Source organism: Rhodofomes roseus, assembly GCF_022264815.1.
Source record: "Rhodofomes roseus strain CIRM-BRFM 1785 chromosome Unknown C8Q71scaffold_6, whole genome shotgun sequence".
NCBI lineage: Eukaryota > Fungi > Basidiomycota > Agaricomycetes > Polyporales > Fomitopsidaceae > Rhodofomes > Rhodofomes roseus.
Window position 1 is genome coordinate 968,245 of NW_025952962.1, and position 17,930 is coordinate 986,174.

General features: G+C 55.8%; 6 protein-coding genes across 6 annotated transcripts; 4 read left to right on the forward strand and 2 right to left on the reverse strand.

The window, feature by feature from the left end:
• Positions 1-3,583: 3,583 nt before the first annotated feature.
• C8Q71DRAFT_795568 (pyridoxal phosphate-dependent transferase) lies at positions 3,584-5,320 on the forward strand (the record flags this gene model as incomplete). The annotated part of the gene is made up of 8 exons (XM_047925616.1): positions 3,584-3,758; positions 3,809-3,873; positions 3,930-4,104; positions 4,169-4,251; positions 4,307-4,648; positions 4,699-4,776; positions 4,828-4,925; positions 4,984-5,320. The coding sequence occupies 8 exons, from the start codon at positions 3,584-3,586 to the stop codon at positions 5,318-5,320; spliced, it is 1,353 nt and encodes a 450-aa protein (XP_047781046.1).
• Positions 5,321-5,711: 391 nt separating this feature from the next.
• On the forward strand, positions 5,712-6,706 carry C8Q71DRAFT_748858 (epsilon subunit of F1F0-ATP synthase N-terminal domain-containing protein; the record flags this gene model as incomplete). Its single annotated transcript, XM_047923168.1, has 5 exons — positions 5,712-5,736; positions 5,766-5,930; positions 5,989-6,142; positions 6,195-6,283; positions 6,335-6,706. Coding segments are annotated over 5 exons (562 nt in total), but the record flags the coding sequence as incomplete, so codon positions are not given.
• Positions 6,707-9,260: 2,554 nt separating this feature from the next.
• On the forward strand, positions 9,261-11,990 carry C8Q71DRAFT_704302 (uncharacterized protein; the record flags this gene model as incomplete). The annotated part of the gene is made up of 14 exons (XM_047920375.1): positions 9,261-9,344; positions 9,395-9,504; positions 9,551-9,595; positions 9,646-9,875; positions 9,928-10,135; positions 10,268-10,573; positions 10,624-10,660; positions 10,717-10,946; positions 11,002-11,132; positions 11,231-11,269; positions 11,370-11,554; positions 11,615-11,767; positions 11,818-11,864; positions 11,921-11,990. The coding sequence occupies 14 exons, from the start codon at positions 9,261-9,263 to the stop codon at positions 11,988-11,990; spliced, it is 1,875 nt and encodes a 624-aa protein (XP_047781048.1).
• C8Q71DRAFT_505390 (tRNA guanosine-2'-O-methyltransferase) lies at positions 11,921-14,229 on the reverse strand. Its single transcript, XM_047919007.1, has 10 exons — positions 13,908-14,229; positions 13,605-13,849; positions 13,470-13,546; positions 13,293-13,409; positions 13,184-13,240; positions 13,060-13,126; positions 12,873-13,010; positions 12,726-12,822; positions 12,449-12,674; positions 11,921-12,385 (listed from the first exon to the last, which is right to left on the reverse strand). The coding sequence occupies exons 1-10, from the start codon at positions 14,105-14,107 to the stop codon at positions 12,206-12,208; spliced, it is 1,404 nt and encodes a 467-aa protein (XP_047781049.1). The 5' UTR covers positions 14,108-14,229; the 3' UTR covers positions 11,921-12,205.
• A 43-nt stretch (positions 14,230-14,272) lies between these two features.
• On the forward strand, positions 14,273-15,132 carry C8Q71DRAFT_505589 (uncharacterized protein). Its single transcript, XM_047919009.1, has 4 exons — positions 14,273-14,505; positions 14,562-14,648; positions 14,701-14,873; positions 14,925-15,132. The coding sequence occupies exons 1-4, from the start codon at positions 14,451-14,453 to the stop codon at positions 15,033-15,035; spliced, it is 426 nt and encodes a 141-aa protein (XP_047781050.1). The 5' UTR covers positions 14,273-14,450; the 3' UTR covers positions 15,036-15,132.
• A 96-nt stretch (positions 15,133-15,228) lies between these two features.
• On the reverse strand, positions 15,229-17,877 carry C8Q71DRAFT_855925 (uncharacterized protein; the record flags this gene model as incomplete). The annotated part of the gene is made up of 5 exons (XM_047927237.1): positions 15,229-16,893; positions 16,947-17,031; positions 17,083-17,136; positions 17,204-17,393; positions 17,451-17,877. The coding sequence occupies 5 exons, from the start codon at positions 17,875-17,877 to the stop codon at positions 15,229-15,231; spliced, it is 2,421 nt and encodes an 806-aa protein (XP_047781051.1).
• Positions 17,878-17,930: the final 53 nt, after the last annotated feature.

The window sequence follows — 17,930 nt, forward strand, 5'->3', positions numbered from 1 at the left end:
GCTGCGTCGTGGGAAGAGGTCGCTCAGACGTGACGAGCCCATTGCTCTGAGGAGCAGAGGAGCGTTGCGCGGCGTGCGTAGGGATGACATAGGTGACATCATACCTATCCACACGTCTTGTCTCTTGCTACTTCCGGTAAATGGGTTGCCTAATGTGTGCAGCGTCGTGCGTGTGATCGAGGAGTGGTGTCGTTTCCGCATTGGGTAGTGCCGCTGTTCGCGTGAGTCTGCTCTGGATGCTCCATGATTGGTCACGAACCTGTCCAACGAAGTCATATACCCACCAGCCCGCATGCAAGCTAAAGGCTATTCGGCTCGAAATACCACACAGACACAGGTCACGAGCACCCGTTACGACAGGGAAGACGTGTACTGACACGCGCCGTACAGGAGAATTAGCGTCAATGTACCTTGTAGGAATGCATCGTACAAAAGCAGACCTCCATCAGAATCGAATAGAGGCGCGAACGTCACATGGGTCACTCTCGGAGTCTCGGGAGACGAAGCGCACTACCTGTCCGACCTCACGATCGGTCAGGATGGATGTATTCCACGCTGACAGTCCGGTCATATATACATGACGACATCCCGCTATCCTTGTCGTCGCAATATGTGCATTGTAGGTTAGACTGGGCTAAGCGTGGTATCCCAAGTTGATCCCAAGACGCACTAGGATGTAGGCCCATTGATGGAGCGGGCTGTAGCGGGCCCGGACGTGACGCGATCGAGTCCTACCGACCGATCGGAGAGCGAGCGGATGAACACAGAACTAGAAAGACCCAACCCAAACACGTCTGCCAAGGCTCGCATGAGGACACTCCTCGCAGTCAGCGCAGCATCAGCTGCAGTGGCGGAAGGACAAAGAAGGACATGCCAACAAGTTAACATAGCGGCAAACGACAAGAATGCAAAAAGTCGGAGAACCACGGTCGAAACCGAGGATGCAGCCATCATTACAGCATGCATAGCGTGCATAGCCACGATCCCTCTTTCAGCCCACTCGGAGGCGAGAAGAACAACAGCAGCTGACGCGCCTGAACAAGTCCCCTCCGCTCACCGCCTGTGAGGGCCGAGCCATCCTTCGCTACCCGTGACTGCGCAGCCTGTCCGACGAAGAAGTGTATCAGAAAGCCAATTCACGTAAGCTCGCGTCAACCAGGCCGCGTAAACGGGAGGAATAGCACATATTGCATAGCGGATTATACCTACCTTACACTCATGACGCGGATCCGGCTGATGACCGCCGCTCTCGCAGTGGCGTAACAGTCCATCCGGAGACGAGCAATGTTCACCGAGCGATTGAGTTGCCCCGCGGAATCGCCGCCGACAATCGTCGCGTCGATTGCTTGGACATGCGCGAGCGGAGTCGGGGATCTCGGGGCAACAAATAAGCAAAGAGAGACGCATTGACAAATGTCGTACAAGTTATAGCATCAGATGGACTCTGCGGACCTGAACCTTCGAATGCAAAGTCATGTGGGTTACTCCTGGACTCCGTCGATGTCTGCATCGGAGCGTTCAGCGAAACAGGCACGGCCAGCTTGCGGCCAGCTGAGATGAAAGGTAGGCTAGCCGACTAAGCGAGGATCCAGCCCGGCAAGCGAGGCGCACTCGAGATGCACGCGACGGGTGTGGTAGCGGCGTGGCCTGGAGAACGCAGCAAGTCGCCGGAGCTCGCGAGCTGGGCGGGCGGAAGGGCGGGTCGGGGGCTACGGAACGCCCGTCGGTCGTGCGGAGATGCGATCAAGGTGCTCGGCTATCGCAATCGAAAGTTCCTGTATCTTTCTTGCCGACTCGGGCGGGTCCACCGAGCCAACCGTCGGCTATTTGGACTATCGAGATCGAGCAGACGCAGGCAGACGCCAGCGTGACAAGTGACAATGGCGTACGCGACCGACATACTGGAGTTTGGCGATGAGGATGACCGAGCAGAGGTGGGTGCGATTCGGGCGCGAGAAGGATAGCGGCCGATGCGGACGGAGCTGGTCAGAGAGACGTGGTCAGAGAAGACGGGAATGACTGTGCTCCACCCGCGGAGGCGATGTCGAGACGTGGATGGTTCGCCCAGGGTTGCCAATGCAGCATCTCGACCATGGGTCCTTCCACCGCCCATACAGTTTCTTCTCTTCTGCCTGCTTGCGTCATGCGCCCTGTTCCTGTCAATAGACTCACCAGACGCTTAAGCGTCGACCCCATGACGCAGGGGTGCACCGTAGCGGCGCCGGCGACGTTTGTCAATGCATGCTCCATACCCCACGGGCAGCATACCACCTAGAACGGCGGTTTGTGGCGGCGGGAACGTGGCGAGAACGTGGCGGGGTGCGTCTGCGTAGCGACAGGTGGATCCAGGGGCGCAGTGGAGGCGACGGCGGTCTAGCAGCAGCGGGGGCGGGGCGGGCGGCGTGGACGGTGTGGGCGCTGGGAGGAGCTCGTTGAGGGCGAGTGCGTCCCGGCGGCGACGCGGGCGCGTGACGAGTGACGTGACTGGGACGCTCGACGTGCGGAAGCGCCCGTGACCAGAGGTGACCAGATCTGGCGGTTACCACTTGGTCGGAGCCAGCCCGCGTTCAGGTCCTCCAGAGTGGATCGCCTGGCTGCCTCAAATATGCCTCCTATCCACCCACCGGCCCCCCACCGCCATGCTCTCCGCTGCCCGCGCCGTCCAACGCGCCCCCGCAGGCAGCGTCCCCCGCGCTCCAGCGCATCCCAGCGTCCGGCCAGGCGCTGCACATACCATTGGGTGAGTCTTATTTCCGCCTTCTTGTGCTTCGGAGGTGTTCTATTCCTATGCAGCGTGAGCGTTTGACCCGCCCATGAATTCTTCCGCGGAGCGGACCTTGCGCCCAAGCCCTTCTGCTGCGTCTTCATATGGCCTTCCTACGACCACAGTAAGCTCGCGTGCACCATATGCGGTCTTCGGAGAAGCCTCCGAGGCCCGCTCAGCGTCCCCTTTGTCCTTCCGGTCTGGGGTTATCATCCCACAGGACCCACCGCGTGTCGAGACCGATTGTGATTAACTACTCAAAGGTCTCTCGGGTATCAGGCGGATGCCAGAAACTCGGCCATCCCCCCTCAGTCTCGCCGTCACCTGACGGTGCAGGCATATTCGTTCATTCATTGTATTACTCCCTGTGTGCGTATTTGGTGCCCCGCAGCAGAAGGATGTCACTTGTGTGTACTGCTGACGCCATAGCATGCCTATCACAATGCTCCCTTCCACACGGCCTCGATTCCCATCCGATGCACGCATCCTGAGCCGCTGTGATAAGTCGACTCACTTCAGGGTCCCTGCATACACATTTGCGCCCTACCTGCTGGGTGACCGCGAAGCCACGGCACACGCTATACACTACTGGTCTATCTCGTTCATTGATTTCGACATTCCCTGCCCAGGATGAATTGCTTACTACTGCGCTCCACTCCCCGCTCTAGTCCGAAGAACACCAAGACATTGACTAAGGCAGTCCACTCGCCGCGGACTCGCCAGCTCAGCTCACAAGCCGGGCATCGCCAGAGCGCTCTCAAAGATGATGCTATAAGCCCGCTTTCCACGGCTGCCCTCGGCGGACGGCAACATAGGACCATGGCCACTAGTTCCACACCGTCCTCCTCCGTCCAATTCGGCCAGAAGTATGTTACGGCAGGACTGAGCCGTTCGTTAGAAGCAGTGGTGGAGAAGGGAGAGGGGTCTTACTTAACGGTGGAGGATGGCAGAAAAATGCTAGATTTTACCTGCGGCATCGGTGTCACTAACCTCGGTGAGTACGCCGTTATTTCGCAAACTACCCCGCTCACCGGTCTATCACAGGCCATTGTCATCCACGAGTCAGCGGTGCAGCAGCGAAGCAATGCATGGAGGTCGTACACATGCAGGTACGCTCACCAGGCGACGGCAATGTTGCGCAGAAATTTACATCCCATTTTTTCAGTGCAGCATCGCGTTCCATCAGCCCTACCTTAAGCTCATAGAGAAGATCCTCCCCCTGATGCCCGACCCATCTCTCAACTCATTCTTTTGGTGGAACTCGGGATCGGAGGCCATCGAAGCCGCAATTAAAATCGCCAGGACCGCAACCGGCCGTCAGAATATTATTTCAATGCAAGGTAGGCTTTGGGACAATCATCTAGTTCTCTTCTGAGCGATCTCGACTCTTAATCGTTGCAACAGGTGCTTACCATGGTCGCACCTTTGGAGCCATGGCAGTCACGAAGAGCAAGACGATTTACAGCGAGGGTGTCCACCCCCTCATGGTAATTACACGTCTCTCTCCTCCGGCCCGCTCTCCGCTGATCAGCCGTGCGGCAGCCTGGCGTGTTCACCGTCCCCTACCCATATTGGCATCAGCTCGGCCTGCCCCCCTCCACGCCCAGCTCCCAGCTCTCGTCGCTCTGCCTCGCGCAACTGGACCTCCTGCTTAAGCAGCAGACCGCCCCGCAGGACACTGCCGCGATCCTCATCGAGCCGGTGCTCGGCGAGGGCGGATACGTCCCGGCACCCACGGAGTTCTTGCAGGGCCTGCGGGAGGTGTGCGATAAGCATGGGATTTTGTTGATCATCGATGAGGTGCAGTGCGGCTACGGACGCGCGGGCAGGCAGTTTGCGATCGAGTACTCTGGCGTGCGGCCGGACATCATGTGTGTCGCAAAGGTAGGACCGCCGCTCCGGCTTGGGGATCACAGGCTGATCGATGTGCATAGGGCCTTGCGAACGGCTTCCCCCTTAGCGGTGTTATTAGCCGAAAGGAGGTCACAGACAAGCTGAAGCCCGGTTCGATGGTACGTGTGTCCGTGTTACGCGGGCAAGTAGGGTAGTCATGCTTTCCGTAGGGAGGCACATACGCTGGAAACGCCGTGGCTTGCGCTGCCGCATGCGAAGTCATTGACGTCATGAAGGAAGAGAAAGTATTGGACAATGTGAACGCACGGTGAGCTGTGCTTGTACGCTCCATCGTTTCAACCTATTCTCACACTCTGACTGCCTAGGTCAAAAGAGCTGTTCGCTTCCCTGAACGCTCTGCGGGACGACGCGAAGATTGCGCCTTGTATCCTCGACGTGCGCGGGCAGGGGCTCATGGTTGTGGTAGAATTTGCGTCGCCAGTCGGGACGGGCTCCCATGACCCCTTCGTCAAACCATCCGCCCCGAAGAGCCTCGCGAGCCGCATTGCGAAGCGCTGCCAAGAGAAGGGGATGCTCATCCTCACAACGAGCGCATACGAAGTAATTCGGTTCATCCCGGCGCTCAACATCACCCAGGAAGACCTAGCGAAGGGCTGCCAGATCTTCAAGGAGGCCGTGGAGGAAGTCGTACGCGAGGGTTGATTGCATCAATCCGTTCAGCGGGAATTTTAACAAATCATTGTATCTATATATACGAACATCGTAGACAACATGCCTTCCGAAACCCATATAGCTCGTAAACGTCCGGCTCAGGCCTTCATATGTATTCGTAATAGTCAATTTGCCCAACATCACATTACAAAACAACTTGCTGTTCAGCTCAGCCTCCGAGTCTGGGTTTTCTTGACCTACTTTTCTCGGCTTGTGCTACCGCATATGGTTTATCATAACCTCGTATATGATGAATCGAGGCATGCAAACTAGGGTCTTCTGACCTTCAGCCGTCAATTGGCACCAACTAACGGCTATGTAGTGACCGGTTCCACTACTACAAGTGCAATTCGAAGAAACTGACCTACCATATTCGGATGATGATGTCGGTTGGATCATGTGATCGTGTTACATCCCGGCAGCGTCCGGCGACCAGCTCACACTCGAGCTCATCGCCGCGGACGGTCTGCAAGTCGCTATGTCTGCCCTCCGCCTCGTCTCTTCTGCTGCCCGAAGGGCACCCCGATCTTTCGCTACCGGCCGTCGTGGCTACGCGGAGGCGGCCGACAAGATCAAGCTCTCGCTGGTCTTGCCCCACCAGGTCAGACCGGAGTGTTCTCTAGGTTGCTCTGTGACTGACGTTGAGTGGGACGTTACAGGCGATCTTCACCTCGACGGAGGTCGTTCAGGTGAACCTGCCCGCCGCTACTGGTGACATGGGTATCCTCGCGAACCACGTACCCACTATTGAGCCTCTTCGCGCCGGTGTCGTCGAAGTGCTGGAGCCGGGAAATGCGGCGAAAAAGTGGTTCGGTGCGTCCTCATACCTCTCTACAGTTTTGATGTCATCCTGACGCTACTAAAGTGTCTGGTGGTTTTGCTACCGTCCACCCCAACAACATGCTCACCATCAACGCCGTTGAGGCTGCGCCTCTGGAGGACTTCTCCGCGGAGGTACGTTTGCGGACCTGTGTCAACACCCTCTGTTGCTTAAGCTGTATATAGGCTGTCCGTGCCAACCTGCAGGAGGCCCAGCGTGTTGCCGGAGGCAACGGTTCGGAGGAGGACAAGATGGAGGCCCGCGTAGAAGCCGATGTGTATGAGGCGATCCAGCATGCACTGAGCGCACGGTGAATAGATCTGAGTATACGTAGCGTAGACACTGCATGAATAGGGCATTCTATCTGTACCGTCGAGCGAGGCGCATGCCGTTATTTCTCGCAGGACTGGATAGCACAGTGGACGTCCTCGGTCGTTGCCGCGCAGGCCATCAGACAAGCGCCTCGACCGGCTGGTCCGTATTGTTCCCTCGTTGTTCCGTTCAGAACATAACGCCGGCGGAGCGCACGCGATGGTCTGGGACCACCTTCCGAGTACACCATTCGTCCACGGCGATGCACAGTCCTAATACACAGAACTAGTAGGGTGAGATATAGCGCTTTACGTATGTGGCCGTGGGCCGCCATCTGCCATCCTAGACCCTTGCTTATCATTTTCGCTCAGGCCTGCGCGTCAGCATGAGGATTCCGCGCCACCTCCGAGACAGATCTCTGTTGGAGGATGAACCTTTTGCGTCCCAGTTTCTAATACGTTCAACCGCAAGTAGTAGCCGCTCGCGCAGCGGCGGTTTCGCCCTTGGTCCCTGGACCGAAAGCATTATCGAAGCGTTGAAGCAGGACGGGGTTAGTACGCAGCAATTGGCATGGCAGTCTCCTTGACGCGCAGGTTCGCTGATATTCTTATGTCACCTCTAGGTTGTTGCGGTCCAAGCATGGCTCAGTGCAGCGTTTTCCGCGTGCCCTCAGGAGGACGTAACTGTTCGAGAACGACCGAAGCATGTCGCTCTGGCCGGTGACGATATCCAAGTATTCATCCGGTTCTACTGGGCTCTATACGAGAGCTCCGACACGACGGACAAGGACCAGCCTGCTCAGCTGCTCTTGATGAAAGAACGCTCGTTTCGTGGCTACTACTATCCACCGGAAGAACTCATCGACGCTCAACTACTTCAGACCCAGCCAGAGCAACAGGATTCACATGTACCTCGACCAAAGAAACAACCGAAACGAAGCAGACGATCATACAAGCGTCCGCGCAAGTCGCACGTCGAAGACGCATATGACGCAGAACCTAGCGAAGGCGAAGACGAGCGCTCCTCAATATCCGAGGATGACGTTACAGATGCTCTGGTGGGAGTGGCTTTTTGGCAGCTGGATGATGGAGATCTTGCTGACCCTATGGCATTTGCGCATCATAGAAGCGGCTGCCACAGGATATATGCGGCGCGCAGGCACCTGGGTTCCTTGGACCCTGTGAGACTGTGCAGCCCGCGAATTTTGACAGGTCTAGGATGGTCGAACGTAAAACAGAAGACAGGGTTGTTCTAGGTGACAAGAGGAAGGCGCTCAGTGACGGTACATCGAGTCCGATGCAATCTTCCATGTCAGACAACGACGGAGCCGTCGTACCGCCACTACAGTCACAAGATTTGACTACTACTATGCAAATAGAGCAAGAGGCTCCGTCGTCCCTCTCCGAACTCACAGACTCGGAACCTGAGATGCCGATCATGATGGACTCTACAGCACCTCCAGTTGATGATGTTCCCCACGTCGCAGAGCCCTCCAATTGTCGTCCTCGCAGAGCAGCCTCCAACATGCACCGTCTTTCCGCATTAGCCAAAGACATGAACAAATACGACGACCAGCGTCGTCGCGGCTTCTTCGACGGTGCTTGCGCGGGCGATGCGTCCGATGTCGATTCATTCGGCCCACCGCCTCCGCAATTCGGCAAACGGACGTCCCTTCCACCCCCTCAACTAGCTAGGCGGTCTACACCACTCCCGAAGCTGCCTAAGCACCGCAAGCAGAAATCACGAATGAAGTCTTCGGGAGCGAAGTCGTCAACAACACCGCTCGAGGAAGCCACCGCACCACCCGAGGCCAGTGCAGACTCTGTGGATGACAAACTTCCCGACGTCACTTCCACACCTGCCTCTGACCCAGCTGCGAGCTCGCCCACCGTGCCCGCTAAGGCTGGGGGTAAAACGGCAAAGAAGCCCGAAAAATACGCAAAGAAGGGCCCTCGCAGAGGTCCTGCGGACGACCTACCCAGCCGTCCTGAGAAGCGGCCCCGCGATGAAGACACGCTAGTGGCAGCCAATGCAGAGGCCGGTTTCATAGCCGTTTTCACGCTGGATCAGCCAGTATTGCTCGGAGAGGAGACAAAAGCTGCCAACGAGTCGACGGTCGACGGTCGTGAGAAAGAGGTATGCTTGTCGCTGTAGAATCTTATACTGTGTTGAAATCTGATCATAGCCTCACAGAATTCGATGCCAATGGCAGTCGATGCGGCTGGCCCACCGGCTGCTTCCTCGAGATCGTCTACAAACCCCCCACTCGCGCCCTCATACGCAGGTCAACCGGTACTACTGACTGGGAAGTTGCCAAAACGAAGCCGGACCGCCTTCGAGGATCCCGCCCCCAGCGTGACCCAGCATCGCGTTTCGAACGACTCTGGTCGTGAGGTGCTGCCACTTCCAAAGCGAGGCAAGAAACGCAGAGCGGCTACAGAGCCTCCCAAACCATCTTGCCCACGCCTGCCTCGTCAACCAAGCTGTCTGGCAGACGTGGACTCTGTCGTCCGGGAAGCAGCCTCGAACGCCTTGGTTGAGAGCGAAGCGCAGCACCCGAAGACGGCTCTCGTTGATTGGGTGGCTGCGAATGACAGGGATGGTCAAGATGTTCCGCCGGACTCTAGCGACGAAGAGACTCCATTGAAGGAGCTTGTCACTTCGAAGAAGCAGAGCGGAGGCGACGTGGAAGCCTCGCTAGCAAGCCTCGTGCCTATCGAGGAGGCAGGCAGGGCTGAGGCTGATATTCCACAACTACGTCCCGAACTCGCAGCACCTCGGCCAGCGTCGCCACCTCTCATGCAAGCCGAGCCGTACGACCCCCCTGCACAGCCTGCTTGGCCCAAACCTCGACTACATGTCAAGCCGGCAATATGGGCAGAGGTAAGCTCTGTCCTCCTTGAACGCCTTCTATGCTCAAAGTTGTGTTGCAGTCAAGGCAAGAAGTGTGCGAAGCATTCGAGTGGTTCCGGAGCTATCAAGGCGGTGTCTACTTCCTCAAAGACATGGTCAAGGGTTACCTGCTGAGCGGTTTCCCTGCGAGGTATGCTTACATACTAGTGACAAACATACTGCTCACCTTACCCCAGTCGAGATCTGTTTGCCCGCGACGGCCGCTTGATCGTGTCTCATGGGTATGTGCTCCACGTTATCACGCTCAGTCATGACTGAATTTGCGCTACAGAGGTGGTAAAGCAGAGAGCATCCATACTCAGAAAGGCGTCCATAAGTCTCACCAAGCAAGCGACCAGCTTGAAGGCGACAAATCAGTTCGAGCGCTGTTGAATACTCACGTCATGCAACGCCCCTTAGTCTTGCTCGTCGACGACAAGTACGGCCTGTTCCCATTTGACCTTGCTGCGGACGGCTATACGTATGTCGTTCTCGGCTTCTACCGTATCGCGCATGCGTGGGGTGAGTTCACTCTGCTATCACCCGACGGCGCGGAGCTGAGATTGGTATTCAGCTGAGGAGCAACCTGCGACAAATGCTCAGGGCAGTGTTGTACGATATAAGTTTGCCTTCCAATGGTGCGAAGAGCAAGGCACGCCGTGGTGGATGGCTCGAAGCTCTATGCCGCCAGTTGTGCCCAGCGCACACTATACCATCGACGCGGACGAGGAAGACAACATATCGTCATCCCCAACTTCAGATCCATGCGCCCCAGTGGACATGTGCGCATCGGTACGCTACGATATGCCTGACACGAATGCGCCAGACCCATATGACATGGCTCCTCGTGAGGATTTCGGGTACGTACCCAACCTCTTGCGATGCAAACTGGCTAATATCAAGCCATAATATAGATATGTGGACGAAGGCCCGCTTCGCCTCATATGCTCAGCGTGCAACCATTCATCACCGTTGATATATGCAGAGCAGTGGATGTGCCTGCACCGGACGTGCTCGCGGTTCTGGAGAAACGCACAAGGCAATGCACCAACGACGCTGACCTATGCCAAGTCCTTCATCAACCCGATATCATTCATGCCAGAAGACTTGGAGGATCTACGACCCAGTCCGCCGGTGGCCGAAGCGGAGGATGGGATCACGACCAGTTCGATGTTCTGCAAGGGCTGGCATTGCAGGCGGTGTGGTCGTCTGTCCTGCAGGTAGGGTGGGATCTCCGCGATGACTTGCTGCCGGCGCTGATGACCTGCAGGTATATGTGGGAGCACTGGTACTGCAAACACTGCGGAGTAGATATCCATCACCCCTCGTCTGAGAGGGACAGTGTACTAAGTCGGCTATACAGGAACGGTACAGGGTTTCCGGGCGCGTTCGGGGCCCAAAAGACTTCTGGTCACAGAAAGGCCCGGACAGCTTCACCAACCACGTGGTTGCTCCGGACTCAGGTACTGATTGCAGCGGAATTAAAGTATTGCTTATGAACGTACCGACAGGAATCATCTCGCTTCCCATGAGGATATGCAAGCTTGGTGACCATTGGGGTCAATGTCATACCTACATCCTCCCACACAATAGGTACGTACGTCACTAAAGAAACTCTTGTCCGAATTTGACACATGTTGTACCACAGAGGGCGTATCCACCTCATCTGTGCACCCCGGACGGAGAAGCAATCCGCAGACCGAGCATTCAGGGATTATCAGGTGCAGGCCACTGATGGAGAGCTGTTGTTCCGTCGATGGCCCCTACGTGCTGTGAGTCGTCATGTACGGGTGCAGTATTCTTTGTCTGACAGGCTATGCAGCACAAATGTAATTGATTATACTCGTTGACAATCGACGTTCTGACCAGATCTGCAGGTAGAGGAACGCTCCTGACAAATTACTTCTCACAGAACTGTACGTGCTGTATGTCTTCTATGTCGTGCGCTTGCTAAGAGGCTGTGATCCTAGCTGGGGAACCATACCAGGCAAGCTATCTCTCGCTGTAATCACTGAGTTTCGATGCTCACATGTTTGCAGTACGTCGGCGGGACGGACAATACTGTTCCTTGGGACCGAGCACCCAGCGCCGTCCGCGACGCCCTCGACATCATCAGGATCCGCATGACAGAGGCCTTGAACATGAATGCAAACTTCAACGAGGTCCTCAGCGCCGCGTACATGGAAAAGCAAAAGATGGCGGTGCGTCCTCTCTCAGTTCCTGCACGATCCGACGGCATTCAATTGTTGAATGGCGTATAGTTCCATAGCGATGCTGAGCGGGGCCTGGGGCCGGTCATAGCCTCCTTGTCGCTGGGATCGGGGGCGTACATGTACTTCCGCCTCCTTGGAAGGTATACTGAGAAGAGAGGACAGGGAGGCGATAGGAATGCACTCACGTTGTATCTCCGACACGTACGGTCACCGCTCTTCTCTGTTGCGGAGATACACTGACCGCTGAACAGGGAGATATCGTCGTCATGGAGGGTGCAGATGTGCAGACGTTCTATGAGTGAGTGTCTGACTCGGGTTTTCACGGGATTGAGATATTGACGCTGTGTCTGTAAGGCATACCGTTGTGCCCGTCAACTTCCGGATCGCCGCGACTGCACGTTCCATTGACAACCGTAACCACTAAGCAACCTTTTCCGCGTACAAGTCTCAAAGTTGTTCTCTCGGTTTTCATCCGCTCGCATGTTATACCGCTGTCTCATTAGTTCTCGCTGCTACTCGCCATATGCATACGTTTATCCGTCCGTATTCGCTTTCTACGCTTTCGTTACCCTTTGTCCTCGTAGCTTACACCAGTCCTTTTACATCTTCGTCGCTCTGTACATGACTACAGGTCGAACGTCAAGTCTCAGTTGTTTCTCCAAATTGCTCATCTTCCGCCTTTTTGAAGCCCTGGAAGTATTTCTCGCGGAAATCCTTGTGGGCTGGTGTATGCGCCTTTCCGTCGTCTGGGGTATCTTGCGCCGATGTAAATGTCGGGGGCGGATATCGCTCCGATGTGATTTTGCGGATCGTGATGAGCTACGACGTGGAACCGTCACTATTGGGCAATTCGGACGGTGTAAGGGCGAGGAATAGACGCACCCTGCGACCCCAAGTGCCGAAGTTCTGCAGCGAATTGGCGACGACCTCCATGCCCTCGCAGAGCATAGTCTGAATGTCGAGTTCTTCGTACTCGTCCGTCACCGTTGGCAGGAAGAACACTAGTCGTCCGCGAGGCCTGAGGAGATACCGTGCTAGTAGGACAAGGTCCACGACGAGCGAGGACAGCTCATAGGGCATGGTTGGCGGTATATATGGTTCGTCATCTCTGCATCCGAACGCTCAGTGACAGGCGGAGGGATTGTGTGGGAGTACGAACGGTCGCTTGCTGGAGAAAGGCTCTGCAGGCTTGGGTCGCGGGGCTTTATCTGGCCTGGCCTTCCTTCCTAGTCGCTTTGCGCCCGCACGAACGCCATCTAGCAGTCTATACTCAATACGAGGTCGAGTGTACCGTGACTAAACTCACAAGGAGGATCCGTGATGATGGCGTCAAACAGCTCTCCACATCTCCAAGGATTGCGCGTCACGTCGAAGGTGCATAGGTCAATAATGCGATGTGCAACACCGTATTGCGCCGCTGCGCGGATGATGCCTGGTTGCTTCTCTACCACAAGTTAGGCAACCACGTGGGCATCTATGACACTCGGACTCACCTTTGCCTCGCATTTGTCGACCATCAATATCAGAGCCGAAGACGAGGGCGCCGAAGTGTGCTGTGGTCTAATGACGCCGTCAGTTGGAAAGCGCAGTTTCCGACAGTAGGGTAGTAGCACTGACATAGGCCATGCTCCCTGTTCCAATGAAAGGATCATAAATCAGTTTCCCTGGGGCGGCCTGCAAGTCTATCTCAAATTAAGTCAGCGGGGTCAGTCGGCGAGACACTGACCAGAGTCTGGTTTGCCATAAGCAGAGATATCTCAGCTTCCATGCTGGTGTTCCCGTAGTAAGCCCGCTTCTTCACATCGAATGTCTTGACCAAGGGCCGAGCTGTACCCTCTTCTAGCTGAACCCAGACAAAGGGAAATTCAAGTTGTGACATCGACGATGATTACGCTGGACGTACCAACCTTCCGAAGAATACTTCCTCGAAGTCACCATCGCCTTCGTGCTTATGGCGGGTGGTGCCGCGCTTGTCACGGTCTGAGGGCTCAAATCGCGTCAGTCGAGAGATGAGCGACAGACCAGTTATAGCGCTCACACTCTTCAAAGCATGCCAGGACGATCTCTGGGTTGTTCATGTCGATCTTACCCTGAAAGTCCATGTAATGGAAGCTCTCGACGACGTCCTTCATGCGTTTCTGGGGTACCGTGTGGTTGTAGGCAGAGATGAAGAATTTGAATGAAGTGTCTTGAGTATATTGGGACCATTTCTCGCGGTTATTCCGGGTTTGTTCATGAAGCTCTTCGTACGCCTTGCCTCTGCCGTAGAACTCGCAGACAAATCTGGGAAACGAGCGCACTCCCTCAGCGATGTGGCTTTACGCTCAAAAGCCAACCCTACTTCACGAGAATGCATCGCCGTGCCAATATCCTGGCATGCACTTCGCTCTCAAGCTCGAGAACCATAAAGGGTCTCGAGATATCACTAGGCGGCGGTGGAAATGTGACTTCGAACCCATGCAGCTCCGCAATGGACAGCAATTCGGGTATGCGAAACTCTTCGTGTGCCTGTGCGAAAACAAACAGATACTGTAGGCCCATTTAGTGCGATGTTGCGGGGAGTGGGAGTGGCCGACGGAAGATGTGTGCAAGATTGATGTAGGTGCAATTCGTCAGATCGAGGATTGTGTGGCTTCCCGATGCGATCTCAGAGGTTGTTTGGCAAGAGCCTTGGAATTAAACAACAGCAAACAACCGCCAACCACCAGCGGCTGTCCTCGCTGGGAGTAGGCTTCCGGCCACACGTATGCGCCACCACTTGGAATACAGCGAACCGCTGTCGAGACTCGCTCAACGGATTGTGGCACAAATTCCTTCAGTATCCTTGCATCGACAACTCCAATCGAACTAACACCGCGTGGATCCAAGGACATCAAACTGCGGCATGGCCACATCCGCTCTTGTACCAACCGTGCTGGAGTCTATTCGGCCCGACACCTGTAAGCACGATGCTACACATTAAAAATCGATATGTTTTCTCATTACACACCCCTAGTTGACGAGGATGGTCTGGAGAAGCTGCGCTTCTTGTTCTCAGACACACTCGTGCTCGCTGCCTTGGACCTCATCGACAGGGAGAGCGGTAAGTCGGCGAGATTCTCTGAGGGGTCTTGTGTCTACAGCATGTTATAAAGTCATCAAATATAAGAAACCATGGGGCGGCATACAATATGAGGTATATGGTTCGACTGCTAACTACACCGTCTTCCCTGGGCTTCCGGGACCCTCCCCCGACAACAAGTCATCGTCCTACTGTACATGTCCTGCGTTTGCGTATTCAGTACTGCTATCACGAACGCAGATCATGGTGAGTGCTATACCCCTGCAGCGATGCTTCAAGCTCATGCGCATGCGACAGTGTAAGCATCTGCTAGCCACTCTGGTCGCCGAGAGATTGTCCAAGTGTATAGAGCGAAACATACAGCCCAATGATCTGGCGGCTTTGTCTGTACGACACTGTGCAAGTTGACACTATTCGCATTGGACTGTCTATTGTACTATTAGACCGATAAATGGCAGCTTTGTACATGAACCAGATTAGGATCTACCACGTATATATCGTACAGTGCATCGCACTAGGATCAGCATTATAATGAAACCACGACAATCTACAAAGCACCTGAGGTATCACTGTGCGAAGGCTCTCCGACAGAGGTAGTGACCTAATGGTAAAACTTCTTCGCAGGAATAGCGCCATTCGTGGCAATGTTCTTCACTCCGGCCGTACCAATCGGTTCCCCGCTGATGCGACGAATACGCCACTGCAGCAACTCTGCGTACTCTCGCAAACCGTTGACCAGCTCCCGTAGCTGCTTCCTGGTAGGCACCGGTCTGCCCTGAGCATCGACACGCATATAAGCACTGAGATCCACCTCTTCGTCACTCTCCTCGTCGCTTTCCTCGTCCGATGAGAGGTCCGACATCGGCGACGGCGCACGGGAGGTGGACGGGCTGCTCCCGAACGCAGTCCTCTCGAGCACGTTGTCGTCGTCGCCTGCCTTCGCCTCTCCGTTGCGACGGCCACGCCGCTTCAGCTTCGTGTCGCCCAACTCGCACTCCATCGCGATCCACTCCGCCATCTTCTGTATCTCCTGCGGCTCGTAGAAGCCCCACCAGCGCTCCTCGCCGGCGTCGTCCCTGTCGTCCTTGTCCTCAGCCTCGTTCCTCGCGGCGCCATCTGGGAGCCTGCCCCAGACGACGACGATCCACGACCACCGGCGCATCGCGCGTCGGTCCTCCTCCGTGAGCCCGCCTCTCCTGCGGTTGATCTTGACCTTGGAGTCCTTGCCTGCGATGAGCTGCAAGGCGGCCTCTCGCTCGGCCTCTGAAGGCGTCAAGAGGTAGTACACCCGGCCTTCGTGGTCTTGGCCTAGAGGCGTGTAGCGGAAGATATGGTTCGAGGACGCAACGCGGTGCGCGTACTCGATATCCTGGAGCGCCTGCTTGTGCTGGTCTCGCTCCGCCTTGGTCGGACCCTTCCCTTTGGACTTTAGCTTGTCGTACAGCGCCTTGTTCCTGTTGACCTCCTCGCGGACGTCCTTGGACAGTGTCTTCTCTTGCTCCAGGCCATGGTCGAGTTCCTCGCGGATAGCCTTGGTAAGGAGAGCAGACTCGATCAGAGAAGCGACGATAGGCACGAGCTGGGCAGAATTGCCGACGTAGACATCGGTGTCTACTTGGTGGGTATGGCGCGTGGTACGGTAGACGACGGAGGCCGGCGGAAGAAGGGGATCAGGATATTGGAACGGGGAAGACGGGACCTTTCGCAATCCGTCGCGCAGTGCCGCAAGGGCCACCCAGATCTTATTGAGATTCGCACCGGACCCGCGGATGTCGCTGATAGGCCCTTTGGCCACTCTGGCGATCGCATCGTTGGCTACGCCATTCGCGATGACAGTTAGGAGGGAAAGAATGATGGCCTTGACACAAGGCTCTGAGACCCAGCCTTCAACTTCGGCCTCTTCATCTTCACCAACGCGGGCGCCATGCTCGCCGGTAGTGCCGGTGACCTCTTCTAGCTCCTCAAGGTTGATCTTGCCAATGTCTAGCACAGAAGAGAACCGCTGCACGAATTCGCGGATGTAGATGCGTACTTCCCCTGCGGGTTGATCCAGGGACGTCTCTATACGTGTCCACAGAGGCTTCGGAAGAGGCTTGGGCGGAGGAGCGGATTTTGCCCTGGGCGCACGGGGTTTCTGCGCCGGTACACCAGTCTTCTGGACGGCTTGAGTAGGTTTTGTCGCTTTCTTCTCCTGTACTGGGGCAGAAGAAGCGACAGTCTTCTTCATGTCCGTTGCCTTTGAACGAGAAGTGGATTGTGATGTCGACTGGGGCGACCCTCGTCAGCGTAAAAGTTCAGGCACGTGCCGGTACGACGCACCGCGGCTGTGGAGCCCTTGGTCGTTGCCTTGGCGGGCACAGGCGCAGGCCTCTCCGATGAGAGATCGGGCTGAGGCAGGAACTTCCTGTAATGGGGTTTGGTGAAGGAGTATCAGCGAATGAGATGGATAACTTACCCCGTCGGCTCCAGACCTTTTGCCTTCCTGCATATTCTGCAATTGCAGATATCCCTGCAACGAGGACATCTATAGCAGACCGTCAACATCGCGGAAACAACGTATTGATGTTACAACATACTCATATACATAACCATCTTTAAGGATATGCTGTTCGCGCTCTTTCTTCGAAAGCGTAGGTATACCCCGTGCCTTTATCTCGTTCATATCCTCGTCATATCTGTTGTGAAGACATTTCCGACAGTATTTGGCTGAACAGCGCCCATCAGAGGCACGAGAGGACGAAGATTTCTTCGTGCATTGAATGCCGTCTTCGTGAAAGCGTGAATACAACAAGGATGACAAAGCTAATTTAGTTGAAGACTGACCGGACAAGATACGCTTCTGGTTGCACTGATGGCAGTAGATCACAGGCTCGTCTTGACCTACGCGCATCTCCTGATTGCGCATGTTCTGCTGCCTTTCAGCAGCTGCTGGGGCGGAAGGTTCTGACACTCTCGGTTTCTTGACATGATGTTCGTCACGCGTAGGAAGCTCTGACGTTGGACCAGACGCGTCGGAAAGCTTCCGCTTCCTCGCGCTGGTAGTGGAAGTGAAGACCTGGTCAGCTTCGGTGCCTTTACCCTTGCTGCTCTGGTTGGGCCGAAAAGGCGTGTTCTCCTTGCTGCTGGACAACTGGGAGCCGCCCATACTCTGACGCGTCGTTGGGTAAGGTGAAGGCGGAACATCTACATAGGCATAGTTCTTGCGCGCGACGGAGGAGGACGAGGCAGACTTGGGTAGCGAGGGTCGCATGGTGGAGATCGTCGTCGTGGTTGAGTTGAAGGCGGAGCGACGAGCCACCACCG